This window comes from Mytilus californianus, unplaced genomic scaffold (genome assembly GCF_021869535.1).
Source record: "Mytilus californianus isolate M0D057914Y unplaced genomic scaffold, xbMytCali1.0.p SCAF_9, whole genome shotgun sequence".
Lineage (NCBI taxonomy): Eukaryota > Metazoa > Mollusca > Bivalvia > Mytilida > Mytilidae > Mytilus > Mytilus californianus.
The window spans coordinates 13,805,447-13,825,942 of NW_026262745.1; the positions used below are offsets into that span (position 1 = coordinate 13,805,447).

Below are 20,496 nucleotides of genomic sequence, written 5' to 3' on the forward strand. Positions count from 1 at the left end.
TACATAAACAGATCCGCAATAAGTGGTGCACAGTTAGTCCCCATGGGAATTCCGATAACCTGACGATATACAGAATCTCCATAGCGAACAAAATTGTTATCTAGTAAAAATTCAAGGTCAGTTATAGTATCAAAAAAGGTCCAATTGACATAGTTCTTTTTTTTTTTTTGTTACTAAAAAATGACCTAAAAGAGTTTGAACATATATATTCGCATTCCGACTTTTTAAATGCCCTTTTAATCAGGTGTGTGATTTTTTTCTAAATAAGATTATGAGGCAACGTGCATGGTATATAGGGTAGAAAAATCAAAACTTTGAACAGATTCGAAATCTCCAATATAAGCATGCAATTTATCATGTACTTCCAACGAATTTTTGACACTCTAAAAGTTATTAATTTCACTATTTTCAAAGGCCTTATTTGAACAATTTATTACCAGGTTTTTGATTGTACCAAGTGTACTAGTAAGTAGAATAGATAGTTTAGTAGTGGAACAATGGCTTGAAGACGAAATAAATCTATATTTGTAAGGAATTTGTGCAGCTTCGGAAGCCAGTACATAGTTGGAACTTTCATTGTATTTGGTTTTGCTTGTAAAGAGGTAGCAAAAAGTTTATGTTTGTTACAGATGTCATTTTCCGAAAATGGAGTCAGTTGGAATGTTGGTGAATTCGAGATTTCCTTTTGTAGAACATCAATGTAAAATTTACGTCAAACAATTATAATATCGTTAGCAGCCTTATCAGCCGGGATAAATATATATTCCTTGGCGAGTTCTTTTAGCTTATGTTTGTTACGGGAAATTGGGCTATTATGGTTGTTGTTGGGAGTAAAATGATCTTTGAAATGTTGAATACGTATATCAACTATGTTCATTACCGAATTAAAAAAAAAAAGAATCTAATTATTTCTTGTCAGCTTTTTCTCGTTTTATCCATTTAGAGCAGTAAGTACGGAGTGATTCGTGGATGATGTTAAGACACTAATTCCAATTAATAATTTACAGGGGACAATATTTAGGTCCATTACTGAGGAATGCTTTACAGCACCTAGAAGTGGCCTATATGTATTGTTTTCAATGATTATGGCATATGGTGATGCAAAAGTTGAATATCAATGGCGAAAGAATGTAGCTGTCTTTTCTACGGGATATACGAACAAAGCAAACGGTAGTACTCAGTCTCAAACATATGTCTTTGAACTGAAGATAGGTGATCGTGTTTACATTAAGCACCGAACTTCATCTAGTCAAAAACTATATGGACACCGGTGCTCTTATTTCAATGGTTACATATTACAATAAAAAAAGTTAAATTATTGTCTTGTTTTATATTACATGTATGTGACGGTATATATATATATATATATATATATATATATATATATGTCTGTATTAAATGCATAGCGTTACGTTAAAGAGTTGTTATAATTCCTAGCTTTACTTTAATTCCTTGCTACACTGTATGTAGTTTCAATCAAATGATGATACCATTGGATATACTAATATCTAACCGGATTATAGTATGGTGAATTTGGCATAAATTTGCAAAGCTAAATACATATTTATGTAACATTCATACCAACTAAAACACACAGTCAACTTCCAACATACTTTTGATTTTTTTTCCCATTTTTTCGAACTAGGAAATTTAGTATTTATTTGGCAAAGTTACAAAATTAGGTACCAGTTTTGTGTTTTTAAACCAGATCCTAAAAACTTACAAAATGATTTCATAAATATTGAAGATGTGCACCTTCTTTTTTAGTATTATTTGTCATTTCTTCAACAAATAATAATTAATAGGTGGTCACAATTTTTATTATTACCTATATCTCTAGAGCTTCTCTGAAGGTTTGCAAAGCTAATGGTTTTGTGCTTTCAATATAGAGTAGTTACAAGATTTCCCCCTCTTTTTGGCGAGCCTAGCCAATTTGTTGCGGAAAAAACACAATAATCCTCCATTACGTCGGTGTCGGCTTGGTCAACATTCTGTGGCTTTTCTTCTTAACATCAATAACTTTGTAATTTGTCAATCCTTCCTGAAATTTTATCAAGCTTTGACAGAGCTTCATTTTTATTCAGAGACAGAATCAAGAGTAAATCATTATAGGTCAAAGTACGGCCTCCAACACGGAGTCTAGCACTAGTAACTGTGTTTTCTACTGAAACGGTCATTTTAAACTGAACAACTATTAAATGCCGTAATTTACCGCAAGGAAAAATGTCAAGACCTTTTTCAGTTGTCCAGTACATGTTCAGTACACTGATTACCTCAAGCGATTAAGTATCGATCAGAACTGGTTCAGATTATTAAGAAAAAACTCTTTTCGTTCGAATCAGTAGAAGTAAGTACGTTTTAGATCATGTCAGTTCATCGATAGAATTATTGTCCATTAGTGTTCAGTGCATCAAAATAATATACGGATTGCTTCCCATTGGTATGCAGAGAGTCAATAAAAGGAAATCGAAATAAAAAAATAATTGATAAATAATTAAATATACACATATACTTTTTTCATCAGAGACATAATTGGCAACTGTATTGTATACATGTTTTTGTTTTAACATGTTTTTCGTTTATATAAATTTAAAAAAAATGATAACTGTTATAATATTCTTCTATAACCAAATGAAAGATATAATTTCTTTTAATATTGTTACGCAATATATATATATTGAAGACTGTATATTGAATTCGGTAGCTCCTTCGTATAAATGTTAGAATGGAGTAGAATCCCGATATCTTCCGAAAATATCCACGCTATGATTTCGCGCAATTTGTCATTTGATAATTATTTGCAGTGTCTGATTGAAGTAACGTAAGTACATTGTTTGAAGATGTTTTGACAGTTTTGATGCATTGACAAACATTCCTAGCTGTACACGAGTGTTTGTTTGAATTGTGAAATAACTCCTTGAATGATAATTAAATGTTGATACCGACGACCAGACCAAGCATTTTCATAAAAAGGGGGGGGGGGGGGGGGGGGGGGGGGTTATATAGCTCTTCATTGAAATCCCTGTTCTTCGATATTTACATTTAAAACAAAATAATCTTAAATGAACAGCTGATCATTTCAAGCATAAATAGTATGATATTTAGCCTCAGCATCAAAATAATCGGGGAGAGAGCTCAGCATGGTTATTTTATCAGAGGGGTGGACAGGGGGTCCCTGTTTCCTACTCTCCTATCCCCCACTTCCTTCTCCAAACTCCAACTTCCCTCCCTTTACTCCAAAATGAAAATCTGTCTAGAATTTTCCCAGAATTATCCCCATTTTACTGCCTCTCTTGCCAGGGTTACACCGAACAGCAAACTATATAGGGCACCAAAAATGACTAGTGTAAAACCATTCAAACGGGAAAACCAACGGTCTAATCTATATATAAAACGAGAAACGAAAAACTAATGAACATCAGATTCCTGACTTAGGACAGATGCAAACAAATGCAGGAGGTTTAAAGGTTTTAATATGTACCAACCTTCACCCTAATTTTAGTGTAATATCAAAACATAAAAAGACACACTATAAAAAAATGAAATGGCTTACCTTAATCAAAAGACTTAGTAACACAAGTGAACATAAACTGAACGAATAAATTTGTCTATGACACAATGTTAATACAAAATTAATAGAATAAGGGGTAGATGTTAAACAATTTCAGAAATAAAACCAAAATGCCGCCAAATAAAATTACGTATACAGGTAAAGGAAAATATCTTTTTTTTAATGTATACAGTATAAATGGAGAACGAATAAATAATTTTGTTGTTCATAGTACGAGAACAAAAGTGAAAATTTAAAATCATACCATCAAAGAGGGTATATATTAAGAATAGAGAGACGATATATAATAGTAAATAAGTAAACATTAGATAACAAAAAAGCATTACAAATTGTATGAACAGGTCAAATTAACACGAAAGTACGATTTGAGAGCACTCGCAGTTACTAAAAGCTAGTTAAAAGCCAAAAACAATTATTAATATAAAAATCATGCATCAAAGACTAAAATGAACTAAAATACATCCCAGGGATTTTGTATTTTAACATCATGGACAGTCAAAGAAGATATGACGTGTGCAATGCCAAAAATAAAAGTATCGACAGGCAGTAGGATATTTAGGAGTTAACGTTCACATAGATAAAATAAACTTGAATATGTTTTTATAGACTTGAAAAGAATACAAATTTTGTTATGTTTTAATTTGCTGATAACAAAATCGATATTTGTGCCAATGTAAACTATATTCAAAGATCTAATTACAACATTGGTAAGATATCTTTTACTGATAAGTTTGTTTAAAGGTTCGATGAGTTTACACGGATCACATAGTGATTTCCGCGCTTTAAGTACAATGTTACCGTAAAATGTAGGATGTGAAATACCGTTTTAATAAATTTTCTACAGGTACAACCAAATTTACTAATCAAATCTTTGTATCTATGAAAGTATTTAGTAAAATCTTTAAGTAATTTATGGTAACGAAATCCCTGACTTAATAATTTACCAGTGATGCATTGATTACATTCGTTAAAATCTATGACATCACTACGTATACACAAACGGGCATTACGACCGAGTTGGGATAAATAAACACCGTATGATGGAGCCAAAAGAACATCGTCGTCCAAAAAAGGAAAATTAACAATAGTGAATACAAATTCTTTTCCTTTGTCGTAAATTTTAATATGGGGTTTCCCTTTTGAAAGTGAAACGTCTAAATCTAGAAGAGGACACCTACTGCTCTTTATGTTAGATTTAGTAAAAGTCAATCTCAGGATGAAGGTGAACTGTTTGTCGATGGTCAGTTTAGTGACCTTAGTGACATTAAACATGCCAATGAAGGCGATGTTTGTATTGCCGATAAAGGCAATACTAATATGGGCAATTCAAGTACCAACAAACAAAATGTCAATAAGGTCGAACAAAGTGTCAATAAGGGCAAACAAAGTGCCAATAAGGGAAAACTTAGTGCCATTAAGGGCAAAACTCGTGCACAATCAGACAATGGGACGTCAGGGTTGGATAGTGAAAGTGTCGAGAGGGCCACACGTAGCTGGTTTTCGGATAAAATGTATCCAGTAGAATCATCTTCTACCGGTAAGAGAAAACATGTGGATGTGAATGCTGGTTCTGGTGATGAATCCGAACAGGAGACCTAGAATTCCTCCTGGGATAGTGGGGAAAGTTCAGATAACGACAATTTTTTTTATCCGTTTGAAATTTTGTAGAAAAGTATCAAGGTAGCGGGTAAAATTACAAAATACATTGACAAAAACGCAGGGCATCACAAAGAACTCGAGGTTAAAGATCACAAAGAACTGTAACATTCCGATAATTAAGAAGATCGCTTTCATAGGAAGAAAGATAAGAAGTTAGCAATATCCTTTAACTTTACGTTCCGCTATATAGATGATGTTCTCTCACTAAATAATACAAAATTTGGTGACTATGTTGAACGAATCTATCCCATCGAACTAGAGATAAAGGATACTACAGATACAGTTAAGTCTGTCTCATATCTTGACTTACATCTAGAAATTGACAATGAGGATCGGTTGAAAACAAAACTTTACGACAAAAGAGATGATTTCAGCTTCCCAATTGTGAACTTTCTATTTCTATGAACAAAATTCCAGCTGCGCCTGCATACGGAGTATATATCTCCCAATTGATACGATATTCCCGGGCTTGTGTTTCCTATCATTATTTCCTTGATAGAGGATTGCTGCTCACAAGGAAGCTATTAAACCAAATAGTTCCAATTGGTGAAGTTGAAATCATCCCTTCGTAAATTTTACGGACGCCATCACGAGTTGGTTGATCGTTATGGATTATCGTTTCACAGATAATATCGGATATGTTCCTCATGTCGTAACTACAATACCCTTCCCTTTTCACGAAAGTGACTTGCCGAATTAGACTATTTACCGGATTTGTAATAACATAAGCAACACGACGGGTGTCACATGTGGAGCAGGATCTGCCTATCCTTCCGAAGCACCTGAGATCATCCCCAGTTTTTGGTGGGGTTCGTGTGGCTTATCTTTAGTTTTCTATGTTGTGTCATCTGTACTATTATTTGTCTGTTTGTCTTTTTTTTTTTTGGCCATGGCGTTGTCAGTTTGTTTTCGATCAATGAGTTTGACTGTCCCTCTTTTCTAAAGAAACGGATAGATATATATGAAAAACATATTTCGTAAAAAGTTCAATTAACCACTTAATGCTAAGAAAGAACAATCTATAATTAACTGTGAAAACAGAATATTAGATGCTACTAGTCCCCTAGCAATTTTATGGAAAGAAGCAGAGAAAGCTACGAGACGTAATCATGGTTTAAACCCAGCAGATGTCATAGACATTGTTCTCAGAGACCATTAGTCCTGATTGGAAATGCTCACAATGCATACTTATCTGATAATCGTAGGTCTATGTTTGGTAGAGTATTACCATCATGTAAAGATTTATTAGCTGATAAAGATGGCAAAAAAGCTCTGTTAAAAACTTCTCATGGCCGCAAATTCAGGAAGTTATAACTTTGTGGTGCCGCCGGCGGGTGGTCATGGAAATAGTGACCGTGGCAATAACCAGTATTTTCGACTCGAGCAGTTTTGGGGCCGAGATAGAGGTAGAGGTCAGTGAGGATCAACACCAGGTATCCCAAGGAAGGGGTTCATTTTCAAGAATTAGGCATACAGCAGGTAAATGTTTAAGAATGAAGTTTTTTATCCTTTACAACAGACCGTTTTGCTCACTTACCTGTAGGGGAGGATCAAAATTGTTTGTCCAGAAATGGAGTTGTTTGACATCAGATCATTTGGTCTTAGATACAGTTAAGGGTCTAAAATTGGAATTCTGTCAAACACCGCTAAGAAAATTCAATGTCCCAAACCCTTCTTCGACAAAGAGAAAACGGAATTGATCAATCAAGAAATTATATCATTGTTAGATAAAAGAGCAATATGTCAGATATCCTAAAGTCAGGATTATTTTCTTGGTCACATTTTCTTGGTCGAGAAAAAGGGGAGGACACCGCCCCGTAATAAATTTAAAACAGTTGAACAATTATTTGGTGTAAAATCATTTCAAAATGGAAGTGATTCATTCAGTAGAAGATTTCTTCCAAAAATCAGATTAGATGGTCAAAATAGATCTGACGGATGCATATTTGACCGTCCCAGTGTTAAAACAATATAAAAAATATATCCAGTTCAAATGGCAGGGACAGACCTTTCAATTTCAGTTGTCCCACTAGTATTCACAAAATTGATGAAAAGGCAAGTTTTTTAAGACGACTGGGTATTCGTCTAGTGGTTAATTTGGAGAATATCTTAATTGGCCGATTTGTTTTTGTACTCGTATGAAGCAGAATTCATTCAGAACCTTCTAAAAGACAAAAAGAAAAAGCACCTTGCGAAATTCTTTAATTTTACTTTCCGATATATTGATGATGTCCTATCATTGAATAACCCATATTTCAGCCAATACTCACATCTCGTATATCCCAGTGAACTTGAAATTAAGGATACTACATGTACTGATACTAGAAGGACTGCTTCATACCTTGATCTTTTCCTCAATATTGACACAGATGGACGACTTCACACGAAAATCTATGATAACGGGACGATTTCAACTTCCCAATTATCAATTTCCCATTTCTCATAGCGAACATACCCTCTGCCCCTTCGTATGGTGTTTACATATCTCAGTTGATACGTTATGCTCGTGCATGTTCACACTATACGGACTTCATATACAGGAGTGTGCTCCTAACGCAGAAACTGCTCCAACAAAGTTATGAGGAGGACAGATTAAAAATGACACTCCGTAAATTTTACGGACACCATCACGAATTGGTCGATCCATACGATGTGTCTTTGTCCAAACTAACTAAAGACATTTTTACCACGTGTTAGATTGTGGTTTTACATTACGTCGTCTGATCTTTTAATTACCGAACGTGACTTATTCCCGATTGTGACTGTTTTGCTGAGTGTGAATTCGCATTGCTATAAGACGTGTCACGGTACTTTTCTATCCAAAATTCATGTATTTAGTTTTGATGTTATATTTGTTATTCTCATCGGATTTTGTCAAATGTCTTATCGTTTGTAGTTGTAAATCTTATTTTGTTCTGTTGTATTCGTGTGTTATGGTTAAGATAATTAATCACCCAGTTCATTAATTAGATTTTAGTTTGGGTCAACTAAATTTATACGATATATTTGGTTTACAGTTTGATTTAGAAGAAACACCTACATAGCTAGATAATACTATTAATTATCTGATTACTACCACATTTTATATTAATTAGTATTGTAATTTTCATTGTTATCAATAAATGTTATATGAGTATTGTCCAAATCTTCAATTCTATCCTAATTCTATGCTATTTTGGGGAAATTTCAGAAATTCAAATGTGACGTCACTTTTTTTGCATTGATCTCTTTGGCTAATTCGGCTGTGAATTTTTATGTGCTGGTTTATGTTGTTTTATGTATCCGTTTTTATTCTGTAGTTAGTCACCACTTCGGTGTTATCATGTATATCTATTATATAGTCATTTTTATAAATTTACTGTTTGCAAAAGTATGAATTATTCTAAATACTAAGGATTTTCTTATCCCAGACATATAACCGTAGCCGTATTTGGCACAACTTTTTTGAACTTTTGGTCCGCAATGCTCTTCAACTTTGTACTTGTTTTGGCTTTCGTACTTTTTTTATCTGAGCGTCACTGGTTAGTCTTGTGTGGACGAAACGCGCGTCTTGCGTATTAAATTTTAAACCTGGTACCTTTTGTTAGCTTTTAATTGTATATATGTTTCTCTGTCCTATATGTTCTCCCATTTATTTGTATTGTAGTCCTGTCATGTAATGTTGTCATTTTAATGTTATATTTAACATTGTCATAAAAGCGGGAGGTTTGGCTAGCCACAAAACCAGGTTCAACCCACCTTTTTTTTCTTAAAATGTCCTGTTCCATGTCAGGAAAATGGCCATTGTTATATTATAGTTCGTTTCTGTGTGTGTTACATTTTAATGTTGTGTTTCTGTTGTGTCGTAGTTCTCCTCTAATATTTGATGTGTTTCCCTCAGTTTTAGTTTGTAACCCGGATTTGTTTTTTTTCTCAATCGATTTATGAATTTCGAACAGCGGTATACTACTGTCGCCTTTATTTAATAATGAACCAATCAAAAGAGAAATGTCAGTTAGAAGCACAGCTAACAGTAAAGTTTCTCCAAAGTTAAGGATTTCTACAGAAAGAAATCAGTTTTAGTCCCATCTCAACAAATGCTTTTTCCTGGATTTTTAGTGAACTCGGTAGATATGAGTTTGTCCATTCCAACCCCAAAAATACAAAAAAATACAAAAATTGTGCAAGGAAGTCAAAAGATTCAGAAAATAAAGAGAACAAAACTATCAGAATTAATAGGAGATCTGACGGCTTCAATTCTAGCAATTTTTGCAGCTCCACTTCATTACAGACATTTACAGGTAGAAAAAAATCTAGAGCTGAAGTAGACTTTCAGTTACAAATCCGAACTGTTCCTGTCTCAAAAAGCGCACAACGGATTAAACTGGTGATTACACCAGTTAATTCATTGGAATGGAAGGTCTGTAATTTCAATCCAACCATCTGTAGTAATCCAAACAGATGCAAGCAATTAGGGATCGTGATCAGTAATGAGCAAAGTAACCATAGGGGGTCCTTGGTTACAATCAGAAAGAAATGTCCATATAACTATGGAGCAAATAGCAGTAACTCGTGCTGTCAAATATTTCTTAAAAGACAGACACAATTTACAGGTGTTGATTCAGACGGACAACATAACATGAAGGGATAATTTCAACTTCACCATTTGGAATTCTTGGTTAAATAGCTTCCTTGTGAGCAGCAAAAGAGGGGCGAAAGATACCAGAGGGACATTAAAACACATTGATCGAAAATAAACTGACAACGCCATGACCAATAAAGAAAAGACAAATAGACACATAATACTACAAGTGACACAACATAGAAAAACTAAAGACTAAGCAACACAGCAACACAGCAACCATCTATCAAGAAAATCATGATATGAAATACAAGCCCGGGAATATCGTATCAATTAGGAGATATATATATACTCCGTATGCAGGCGCTGCTGGAATGTTGCTACATAGAAATGGAAAGTTTACAACTGCAACATAGATCATTTTGAAGATCGTCCCAACACTCAACTTCAAGCATACATAAGCTGTCTTCCGGATCCAGGAGCATTAGCGTTCAATGCTCTCCTGTATCCTTAGACAAGTTTCAAAGCTTATGCTTTCTCCCCTTTCTGCTTGATAGCTCAATGTCTGAAGAAAATCAAAGCTGATAAAACAACTGTTGTTTTGGTAACTCCTGCTTGGATTGCACAGACATGGTACGCAATATTGCTGGAAATGTCCTTTCAACACCCTATTCTGTTGCCAACATTTCCACGTCTCCTACAGTCTCATCAAGGGGAACCTCATCCAATGATTCAAAACAAATCACTTCAACTAGTCGGGTGGCTTGTCTCAGGAGATCATATCAAACAATATCAATATCAGAGGAGGTTAAACAACTTTTGCTCAGCTACTGGGGAAAGAGAACTCAGAAATCTTACAATTCGGCCTGGAATAAGTGGGTTAGCTGGTGAGTGGAACGGGTAGTTTATCCCTTTTCAGCACCTCTAACTATTGTTCTAGATTTTTTGGCATGGAAGTTCCAAAAGGGTTTTCAATACAGAACAGTTTTAAAATGTTCATAAGTCTCCTTTATTCTCTATTCTTCCTCATATTGATGGTCAAACAGTGGGACAGAAAAAAATATTAAAAAAATTAATGAAGGGCATTTTACGGAAAAAATCCACCTTTACGTAAGAATCAAGAAATGTGGGACATTGATATTGTTTTGGAAGTTTCTCATTTCTCAGTCTGTTAACTTGGATTTGGACATTAAAATATTAACCAAAACATTGATGCTTCGAAAAGATCTTCTGAAATTGCTAGACTTGATATAAGATTTATGCAAATAAAGAATGAAGGGACTAAATTTCAGATCCCAGATAGATCATAAACTCAATCTGTCTGTATTTCAAAAGAAATATGTTATCCTGAATTTCAGAACGATCTTAAAATAAGTGTGGTTGATTGTTTACAAGCTAATTAAACCGTTCTCTACATTTTAGATTGAAGGATTAGTCTAAGTCAAATCCAGTATTAAGAACTTCAGTTAAACCACACAAAGGTGCATCATCAAATACTGTAACTGGTATTGATACAGCTAAGTTTAAGGCTCATTCAACTAGAGGGTCCTAAAGTAGTAAGGCAAAATGTCAAGGAGTTCTCTATCAGAGATTTTGAAAATAGCTGATTGGTCAAATGCTTTAACGTTTAAAAAATTCTGTTTCAGACCATTGCTAGATGATAGTGATCAGTTCTCAAAGAAAGTTTTGAGTTTACCTTCAGGTATGTTAGTAATTATTATTAACGCTTTGAACGTGCAATGGTATATGAATTTTTCTGACGTATAATTGTAGATTTCATGAGGACGCGAATCGTCCGATATGAAATATAGATTATACGAAGAAAATAATTAAGATATAACATTACAATTTCCCTCCCACTCAATACCTAAGGATTATATTTTATGTGGGTTAGTACAAAGAGTCAATGTACCAGAGAATAATCATATTTAGATATTATATATACAAAAAAGGTATCACACACAAAATCAAGATCTTAATATTTTGTTTTTTGTTATTATAGTATCATGTTATTTAATTAAGTTTATAATATTCTATAGTAATGAAAACATAACAATTGAATTGATAATATAAATTAAGAAGAACAGGTTTCTTATCATAAAACTTTATTTTCAGATCAATCATTCATGAAGTCCTAACAGTCCGAAAGGCTGTGATGATTTGTTTTTGAACTGTAACTTTATCGTTTTATTCATAAAATACCGTGAAAGAAACACTGTGTTTTCTTCTTGTAAGCAGAAACTTTTATAGATTCTAAAGATAGACATGTTGAAGTTTTGGAATCTGTCCAGATTTGTAATATGTTATATATATATATATATATATCCTGTTGACCAATTAAATGGTGAAATGGTATTCTTATTATTAATCATATATAAAATGGAAATTTATACCAGCAATGGCAGCAAAATTATTACATTTCTTTTTTCAATAAGGTTTGTTGTTTTGGTACATGTATGCAGTTTGATGAGTATAAAGAAGATACTTATACTAAAGAAGCGATTATTCAAGTGTGTTTATATAATACAAAGGTGAGCTGTACTTAACTGAGTGGTTTTACTTTAAACTGCTCGATTACAGTTCATAAATGAAGGCAATTACAATGTTATATCTTAATCATTTTCTTCGTATAGTTTATATTTTACTGCTGATATTGTACCTCATTAATTTGCATATAACGGCCATATAATAACACTACTTGTGTAAAAATTATTTTAAGTGCACATTTTATTGGTGTTGAGAGATGAACTAATAGAAAAGAAGCCCTGTTTATTAACTGGCTCTTTTTTTTAATGTCACAGGTATAATGAGACAACGATGTACAGCGATTCTTAAGAATCTTTTACTGTTTGTGTTGTAATTGCATATTCAAAGTATTTCTTTACAACGGTCTTGGTGCATGAAGACCTTCTACATTCAATGTCAAAAATGGTTCATGATTAACGCCAGCTGGTGCCCAGTCTCCAAGTCCTGTCTGTGTCAAGGTCATCCGATGGCGAAGTCGTCTTGTTACAGTGTAGGGTGCTGTTCTTTCCAACTGTGTTAAAATCATTATAACTTGTCTGTAAAAATACATATATAAAATGTTCTTGAGTACTGTTAAACAGTTGTCCATATGGAGTTATTCCTAAATCAGCAGAATAAGTCCATCCGACTTGCATTCACTATGCTATAAACATTATTTATGATGTTCTTATACTCATAGTAAACCAAGTTGAATTATAAACAAGCATGTCTAAAGCATGGAGACTGTAGTCAGCTGTTGTTGATTGCCGTCTGCTTTTGGTTTCTTTAATGTAAGTAATTAAATCAGGCAATTAGTTTTCTCTTTAAAATTCATTTCCATTTTGTCTTTGATTGCCTTATATTATTTGCTGATAGCAGTCAATTAGAACATTTTAAAATATTATTTTTCTATACATATTATTACCAATGTTGACTTAAAGTTCGCTGTATGTACACATCTGTTTGTATTTCAGTTCCTGTGCATACCTAGGATTAGTTAGTTCATTGCTGCTTGTGTAACATAAAGAATGAATTAATTTAGTAATATATTGCTTTTAAGATATGTATTTGGCTAAACGCTTCGAAATATTTTTTCTAATGCTCTTAAACTTTCCATTTTATTTGGCCTTCCAACTGTTTTCAAGTGCCACCTATGTAGACTAAAATCAGTTAAAGATATTTGTCATGCATATCCAACTTAATTATGGTTATTTTCAAAAAGTGTCCCATGGAGCACATCATTATAAAATTGTCTTGGTAGGGGGTAAAGCTGCATTTTTTGTTATACAAAGTACATCATTAAATCAGTCGGTCGTACCCCAACTTTTATGGGCGTTCTTCCTCCCAGGAGACTCTTTTTTTCCGGAATAGCCATAACAAGACTTGATTATGAGAATGAAAAAGGTATAATAACAAAAGAATCCTACTATTTATTTGTCTTTTCTAGCCTACCTATGAAGTGGAGGTATAGAATCTACAGATGTCAGGTTGCCTCTGGTTGATACAATATTTAAACTCTCTTTACAGTCACACTGCACGTGTATAGATTTGTCAGGGGATCGATTCTCCACTACATACATACCACCTGACCAACCCAGCATCAAGGAATACACTGTCACTGATTCTCGAATCTATGAGATACAGTATTATTATTGAATTGATAAATTATCTCTGTGTACTAAAGACTAATTTTTGGTCTTTTGTGTCATTTGTTTGCTGTTTCAATGACTATTCTCCACATATCCTTGAATACTTGACAGAAATAATACTTGACTCGATTCAAATGAATCTTTAGCGTTTTCGTAAATATCAATGATGAAGATGTGTTAAACATCTGGCCATCATTAGTTTCCACATTTAATATTGAAGAAATACTAATGTTAGAAGAATGTTGATAATTTATTTATAAATTCTATAATTGCAGAAAGCTAAGACTGCAATTTGACCATGCCAAATTATTTTTTTCCAGAAACATGTTTTACTCACTTAAACTTATGTAAATATCAGAACATTCTAAATCATTTCTTCATTTTAATATTATCATTATTTTTCTTTTTGCATGTATTCTAGATTCTCTCTGCTCCTTTTTCTGAGAATTTTTGGTACAATGTTGCTTGATCATAAGATAAAGGAGAAGGTATGCCAATTTTTAGGTCCCTTGAATAAGTAAATCAAAATATTTTATGATTCTACCAAATTACTCTATGCTCTTCAACTTCGTAGTTTATTTGGCCGTTTTAACTTCTTTTTATTCAAGCGTCACTGATGAATCTTTTGTAAACGAAACGCGCGTCTGACGCAAGTGCAGAATTTCAGTCCTGGTATTTATGATGAGTTTATTAACAACCACTGGGTCGATGTCACTGCTGGTGGAGTTTTGATTCCCTGAGGGTTTCACCAGTCCAGGTAGTCAGCACTTTTGTGTTGACTTGAATTATCATTGATATGGTCATAATTATAAATTAACTGTTAACAAAACTTTGAATTTTTGAAATACTAAGGCTTTTCTAGCTCAGGAATAGATTACCTAGCTGTATTTGGCAAAACGTTTTGGAATTTTTGGTCCTCTATGCTCTTCAACTTCGTTGTTTATTTGGACTTTTTAACTTTTTTTTATTCGAGCGTTACTGATGACTTCTTTGTAGACGAAACGCGTGTCTGGCGCAAGTGCAGAATTACAATCCTGGTATTTATGGTGAGTTTATTTACATCCATCAGCCAGGTGTTATTTAAACATAAGATATCAGTTATTATATATTTCAATTTCATATTACATATTTGTATAAGACATTCTAACGCCTTGCATATAATTGTGAAAAATAGCTTATATTTGATATCTCATAAAGCTAGTTTAATCAAGATATGTTTTTCAGAGATATTAATGTGTGTTATTTTGTTGTTGTTGTCATCAATTAAATATTTTTACATTTTTTTCTAATTCTTTTTTTTTTCAGTATACTTTCAGATGTCATTACTACTTACCCCTTCTCTCTGTCCTTTACAAATAAGCAGTTGATATATGGCATCAGCTAATGCATATTCATATTTCCTTGTCTTTGTAAAAACTTCCTCTATCATTAAGGCTTTTAAACTGTTTATTGACATCACATAATTACATCTCTGGACTGGAGGTTTGGTAACTGCTCAAACAAATAACAATATTCCTTTATCCTGCACTTCAAAGTATTATTAAAATAAAACTCTTTGTATACTGTTGTTACATTTATCTTGTAGGAGTACTTGATATTTAGAAAATATCAATGATAACTAATGTCAACACAGAAGTGCTGACTACTGGACTGGTGATACCCTCGGGGAATAAAAACTCCACCAGCATTGGCTTCCACCCAGTGGTTGTCAATAAACTCATCATAGATACAAAAATAAAGTACGAAGTTGAAGAGCATTGAGGACCAAAAGTTCCTAAAAGTTTTGCCAAATACAGCTAATATAATCTATTCCTGAGGTAGAAAAGCCTTAGTATTTCAAAAATTCAAAGTTTTGTAAACATTTAATTTATAATATTGATCATATCAATGATAATTCATGTCAACACATAAGTGCTGACTACTGGGCTGGTGATACCCTCGGGGAATAAAAACTCCACCAGCAGTGACATCGACCCAGTGGTTTTAATTAAACTCATCATAGATACCAGAATTGAAATTTTGTATTTACGCCAGACGCGCGTTTCGTCTACAAAAGACTCATCAGTGACGCTGGAATCAAAAAGAGTTAAAAAGGCCAAATAAGGTACGAAGTTGAAGAGCATTGGGGACCAAAAATTCCAAAAGGTTTTGCCAAATACAGCTAAGGTAATCTATTTCTGAGATAGAAAAGCCTTAGTAGTTCAAAAATTCAAAGTTTTGTTAACAGTTAATTTATAATTATGACCGTATCAATGATAATGTATGTCAACACAGAGGTGCTGACTACTGGGCTGTTAATACCCTCAGGGAATAAAAACTCCACCAGCATTGGCACCGACCAGTGGTTGTAAATAAACTCATCATCGATACCAGGATTGAAATTTTGTATTTGATTTGATGCGTTTTTTGTGTGTACCAACTTTGTGGATTGTGTCTAATGGATATTTGATTTCATGGGTTAGCTTACAACCTATAAAAATATATATTTCGTTTTAAATCTAAACTTGCAGTTTACATTAACCCACGAATTTGATAAAAATTGGTACCCAACAAATAAAAATTAATTCAAAAACATTAGTGTGTACTGCCAATGTATTAACAGCTGACTGCATAACATCTTAGAATTTTGAAAATATAGGTTTGATCTTTGTAAAAATTGTTTGAAATAATACTGATTTCAAATATTCTAATATAATTGTTTTTCCAATAATAATGTGTTATCGCTGTTTTGTGAATTTTTCCTTTGATTTTTTTTTTTTTTTTTTTGTGATAATTTTTTATATTATGCTTCATTGACTTGTTTTTTTTTAAAATTATTTGAAATAGAAAATTCTCGCTAGAAACTAAGGACGCAATTGCTGCTGTCAATGTAAACACCAAAGACATTGTAGGCAAAATAACGATGAACATATTATCAAAGGTCTTTTGAACTCGCAGATGCTTCTCTGCCACATCTAATCTTAGGGATGATGCCCTTTGATGAGATTGAAAATGGAAAAAAACCCTCTGGTTTGAAAAACCATTTATAATATTCAATTACAAATAGATTTTAACTTCAAATGAATTAGACTAGACTTGAAATAACAAGAATAAAATTTCGATTTGAAATCAGTTTCTTCACGACAATAATTTATTAATCTTACATAGTGTCCATATATTGAATGCAAGTGTAACAACCACATACTCCCCTGGTTCTAACATAGCTCTACATCCAACAGAACTCTGAAGTTGTCGTTCACTACTGGTCACCAAAGGTCCAAAGGCTTGAGTCGAGCTAGAGGAGTCCCTGAGTATCAGTACAATTAGATCAGCTGTTGACTGTAGACCATTACTGTTTCCTCTGTTAATAAAATTAAGATAGTAAGTCCTGTTAAACTGCGTAAAAATTAGAGTATACTTTTAAAATAACATTAAAACATGAAAATATAATGAAACAGATATTAATTTATTTTTTTCCATTAAAATACAATTGCTTAAAACATTTATCTGAATCCTAAATAAATGTTAGAGAAATGTAAAAACACTGAATACTGTAAATACAGAAATTATAGCCATATTTTTATTAATGAGAAAATTGCAAATGGGTAGGTATTCAATAATTAGAACTCACATTCTCACATCTGATTATTGAAGCTGTATGCAGCTTTTACTGAGATTGCAAAAGTTAATCTCGAACTTTTGTTCACGCTCCAAAAATAGCAAAATTAAATGTATGCAATGATTTCTAAATTTACAGTATTCATCAATCCAAGAGTATATTTAACAATCTGGTTTAATAAGAGATCCGATTACCTAGCCTTGCTTTCAATGATCTGACAATGCTTTGTTCTACTTTCTGTTTAATGACCTTACAGGATCCTGTGTTTTTTGTCGGATTAATACACGCCTGCAAATTTATTGTCTTGTGTGATAATTACCAGATCAGAAAGCAAAAGGGAGCGTTTTTGGTACCTTGTAGCCAAATTTTGGACACATGATCTGTATTTTAATCAGGTTGTATATATAAAAAAAAACTTACGTTACATCTTCCTGGAAGACACCTACGTCCACTTCCGACGTATAAAATATAGTTAATTTAACCATCTTAAAGTCCTCTCGAGCATTTACAGGGAATGTTCCATCAACCTTCGTCTCTCTCCAGTGAGATCTAGCTTTACAGATATTTACACTGTCGGAATATCTATAACAACAAAATTTAAATTTCTTATTGTCATGACAAAAAAGTAAATTAAGATACACAACTACATTATTCTCTAATACTTCTAAATAGATGAAGCCAAAAATGCCTTTGCCAAATAATGTAGACTGGCAAGGGAAGTTCATATGACTAATCCAAATGGCATTTATAAATCATCTTGATAGACTGTCAGTATATAAGTTCACTGTTTATAATAATCATGTTCATGCTTTACTGTTCCTCATGTGTAATGTACTTCCCTACACCAAAACTATGCTATAATCAATTGCTTCAAGTCTAAACCTCCTGATTGCACCTGTGCTAGTTCCCAATTCACATATAATTCGGTTGGCCACGTTATTACCGGTGACTCAACATTGTCAATAACAATTCCCTGCGAAATTTGTTATCGAAAGGTCCAAAATATCGTGAGCCTCAATCCATTAATTGGAAATACAGCATCAAAATACTGATGGATTCAGTCGATGATTATGCCAGGTAATGAGTTAAACGCGAGAAAGAAGACGTAGATACTCTTTCCGAATGGATTAAGGCTGAGAGGTCGTTGATACAAATCAGAATTAAGAAACTGAATGGGTCTATCAATACCAATGCTACGTCAATCTTTAAAGACCCAGATGTTGCAAAACACTTGTCCTACCTCCATGAGAAATATGTTGTTGTCCCCGCAGATAAAGTACCAAAGCAACATCGTTTTTGTGTAAATATCATAACATAAACTGCTAGATAAATGAATTAGGTATTGACAATTAACTTGGAAACTCAACATATACCCTCACGACACTTCCCATAGAGGAAATCCTGAATAATCATAGGTCTGTTTTATGTTCCTTTGGAATTTCAACCAAATATGAAGAACTGGATCTTCCATCACTGTATTGGATACCTAAATTACACAATTTCCTTACAAACAACGATATATTGCTGGGTCTTCCAAGTGCTCCACGAAACCTCTTTCTACATTATTAACATCTATGTTATCAGCAATCAAAGCCGGGCTTCAAAGTTATTGTGAAACTGCCTATTCTAGAGGTGGCGTGAATCAGATGTGGATACTAAAACATTCCAAAGTACAATCTAAGACTCTTTCATCTTGCAATAATATTAAAACTTTTGACTTTTCTAGACTTTACACAAGTATTGCCCATTCCAAACTAAAAAAGAAATTGGAAGAGTTGGTATTTTTGTTTCATAAAAAAGGATGGCCAACGTTGATACAAGTATCTTGTCTTAGGGAGGGATAAATCCTACTTTGTAAACAATCACTCTGATTCAAACAAAAAATTCTCTGAAACTGACATTATCAAGATGCTTGATTTCTTGATTGACAACATATTTGCAACGTGTGGATGACGTGTTGTTCAACAAACTGTCGGCATTCCAATGGGAACCAATTGTGCCCCTATTCTTGCCGACTTGTTCCATTATTATTATGAGGCTGACTTGATACAGAAACTTCTTAGGAAGAAAGATAAGAAGTTAGCAATATCCTTTAACTTTACTTTCCGCTGTATAGGTGATGTTCTCTCATTAAATAACTCAAAATTTGGTGACTATGCTGAACGCATCTATCCCATCAAACTAGAGATAAATGATACAACAGAGTCTGCCTCATATCTTGACTTACATCTAGAAATTGACAATGAGTGCAGGTTGAAAACAAAACTTTACGACAAAAGAGATGATTTCAGCTTCCCAATTGTGAACTTTCAATTTCTATGTAGCAACATTCCTGCAGCGCCTGCATACGGAGTATATATTACTGAAAACTTACTACACCAGGGTTTTCAATATCACAAACTAGTCAAAACATTTACTAAATTTTATCATCGGTACAAGGACATCATTCGTAAATATAAATCAGCATGCAGACATCTTATACATTCAGGTATTTCACATCCAATATTTTATGGTAATATTCTTTACAAAGCACAAAAATGTCGGCATTCACCTCAAGAGCTAACGAAACCTTTAAACAGACTTATTCGGAAAGGATATAGTTACGATACTGTTGTCAAGTCATTAAGGATTGCATATTTTGGTATTAATATTGATTCACTCAGGGTCTTTGCATCGGAAATAAACACATTTATTCTAAAACCAGTTATTGGCATGATACGGGTTATGTTCTTCTCATATATTTTATGATGGTATGATACTAAACCCCTAACAGGAGGGATTGTAATTGATTTTCATATGATGAAGACCTAATCTTTCAATCAGTTTAATTGAAGTTTGGAGCTGGCATGTCAGTAACTGCTAGTAGTCCTTTGTTCATTTATGTATCATTGTCATTTTGCTTAGTTTCTTTTGTTACCTATTCTGACATCGGACTCGGACTTCTTTTAAACTG

The 20,496-nt window shown here is 33.3% G+C and overlaps 1 protein-coding gene across 1 annotated transcript; it reads right to left on the reverse strand.

Annotated features, from left to right (window-relative positions):
• Positions 1-12,534: 12,534 nt before the first annotated feature.
• On the reverse strand, positions 12,535-15,619 carry LOC127715588 (calpain-15-like). The gene is made up of 3 exons (XM_052221680.1): positions 15,279-15,619; positions 13,749-13,927; positions 12,535-12,853 (listed from the first exon to the last, which is right to left on the reverse strand). Exons 1-3 carry the CDS (start codon positions 15,399-15,401, stop codon positions 12,673-12,675), a joined length of 483 nt encoding a protein of 160 aa, XP_052077640.1. The 5' UTR covers positions 15,402-15,619; the 3' UTR covers positions 12,535-12,672.
• Positions 15,620-20,496: the final 4,877 nt, after the last annotated feature.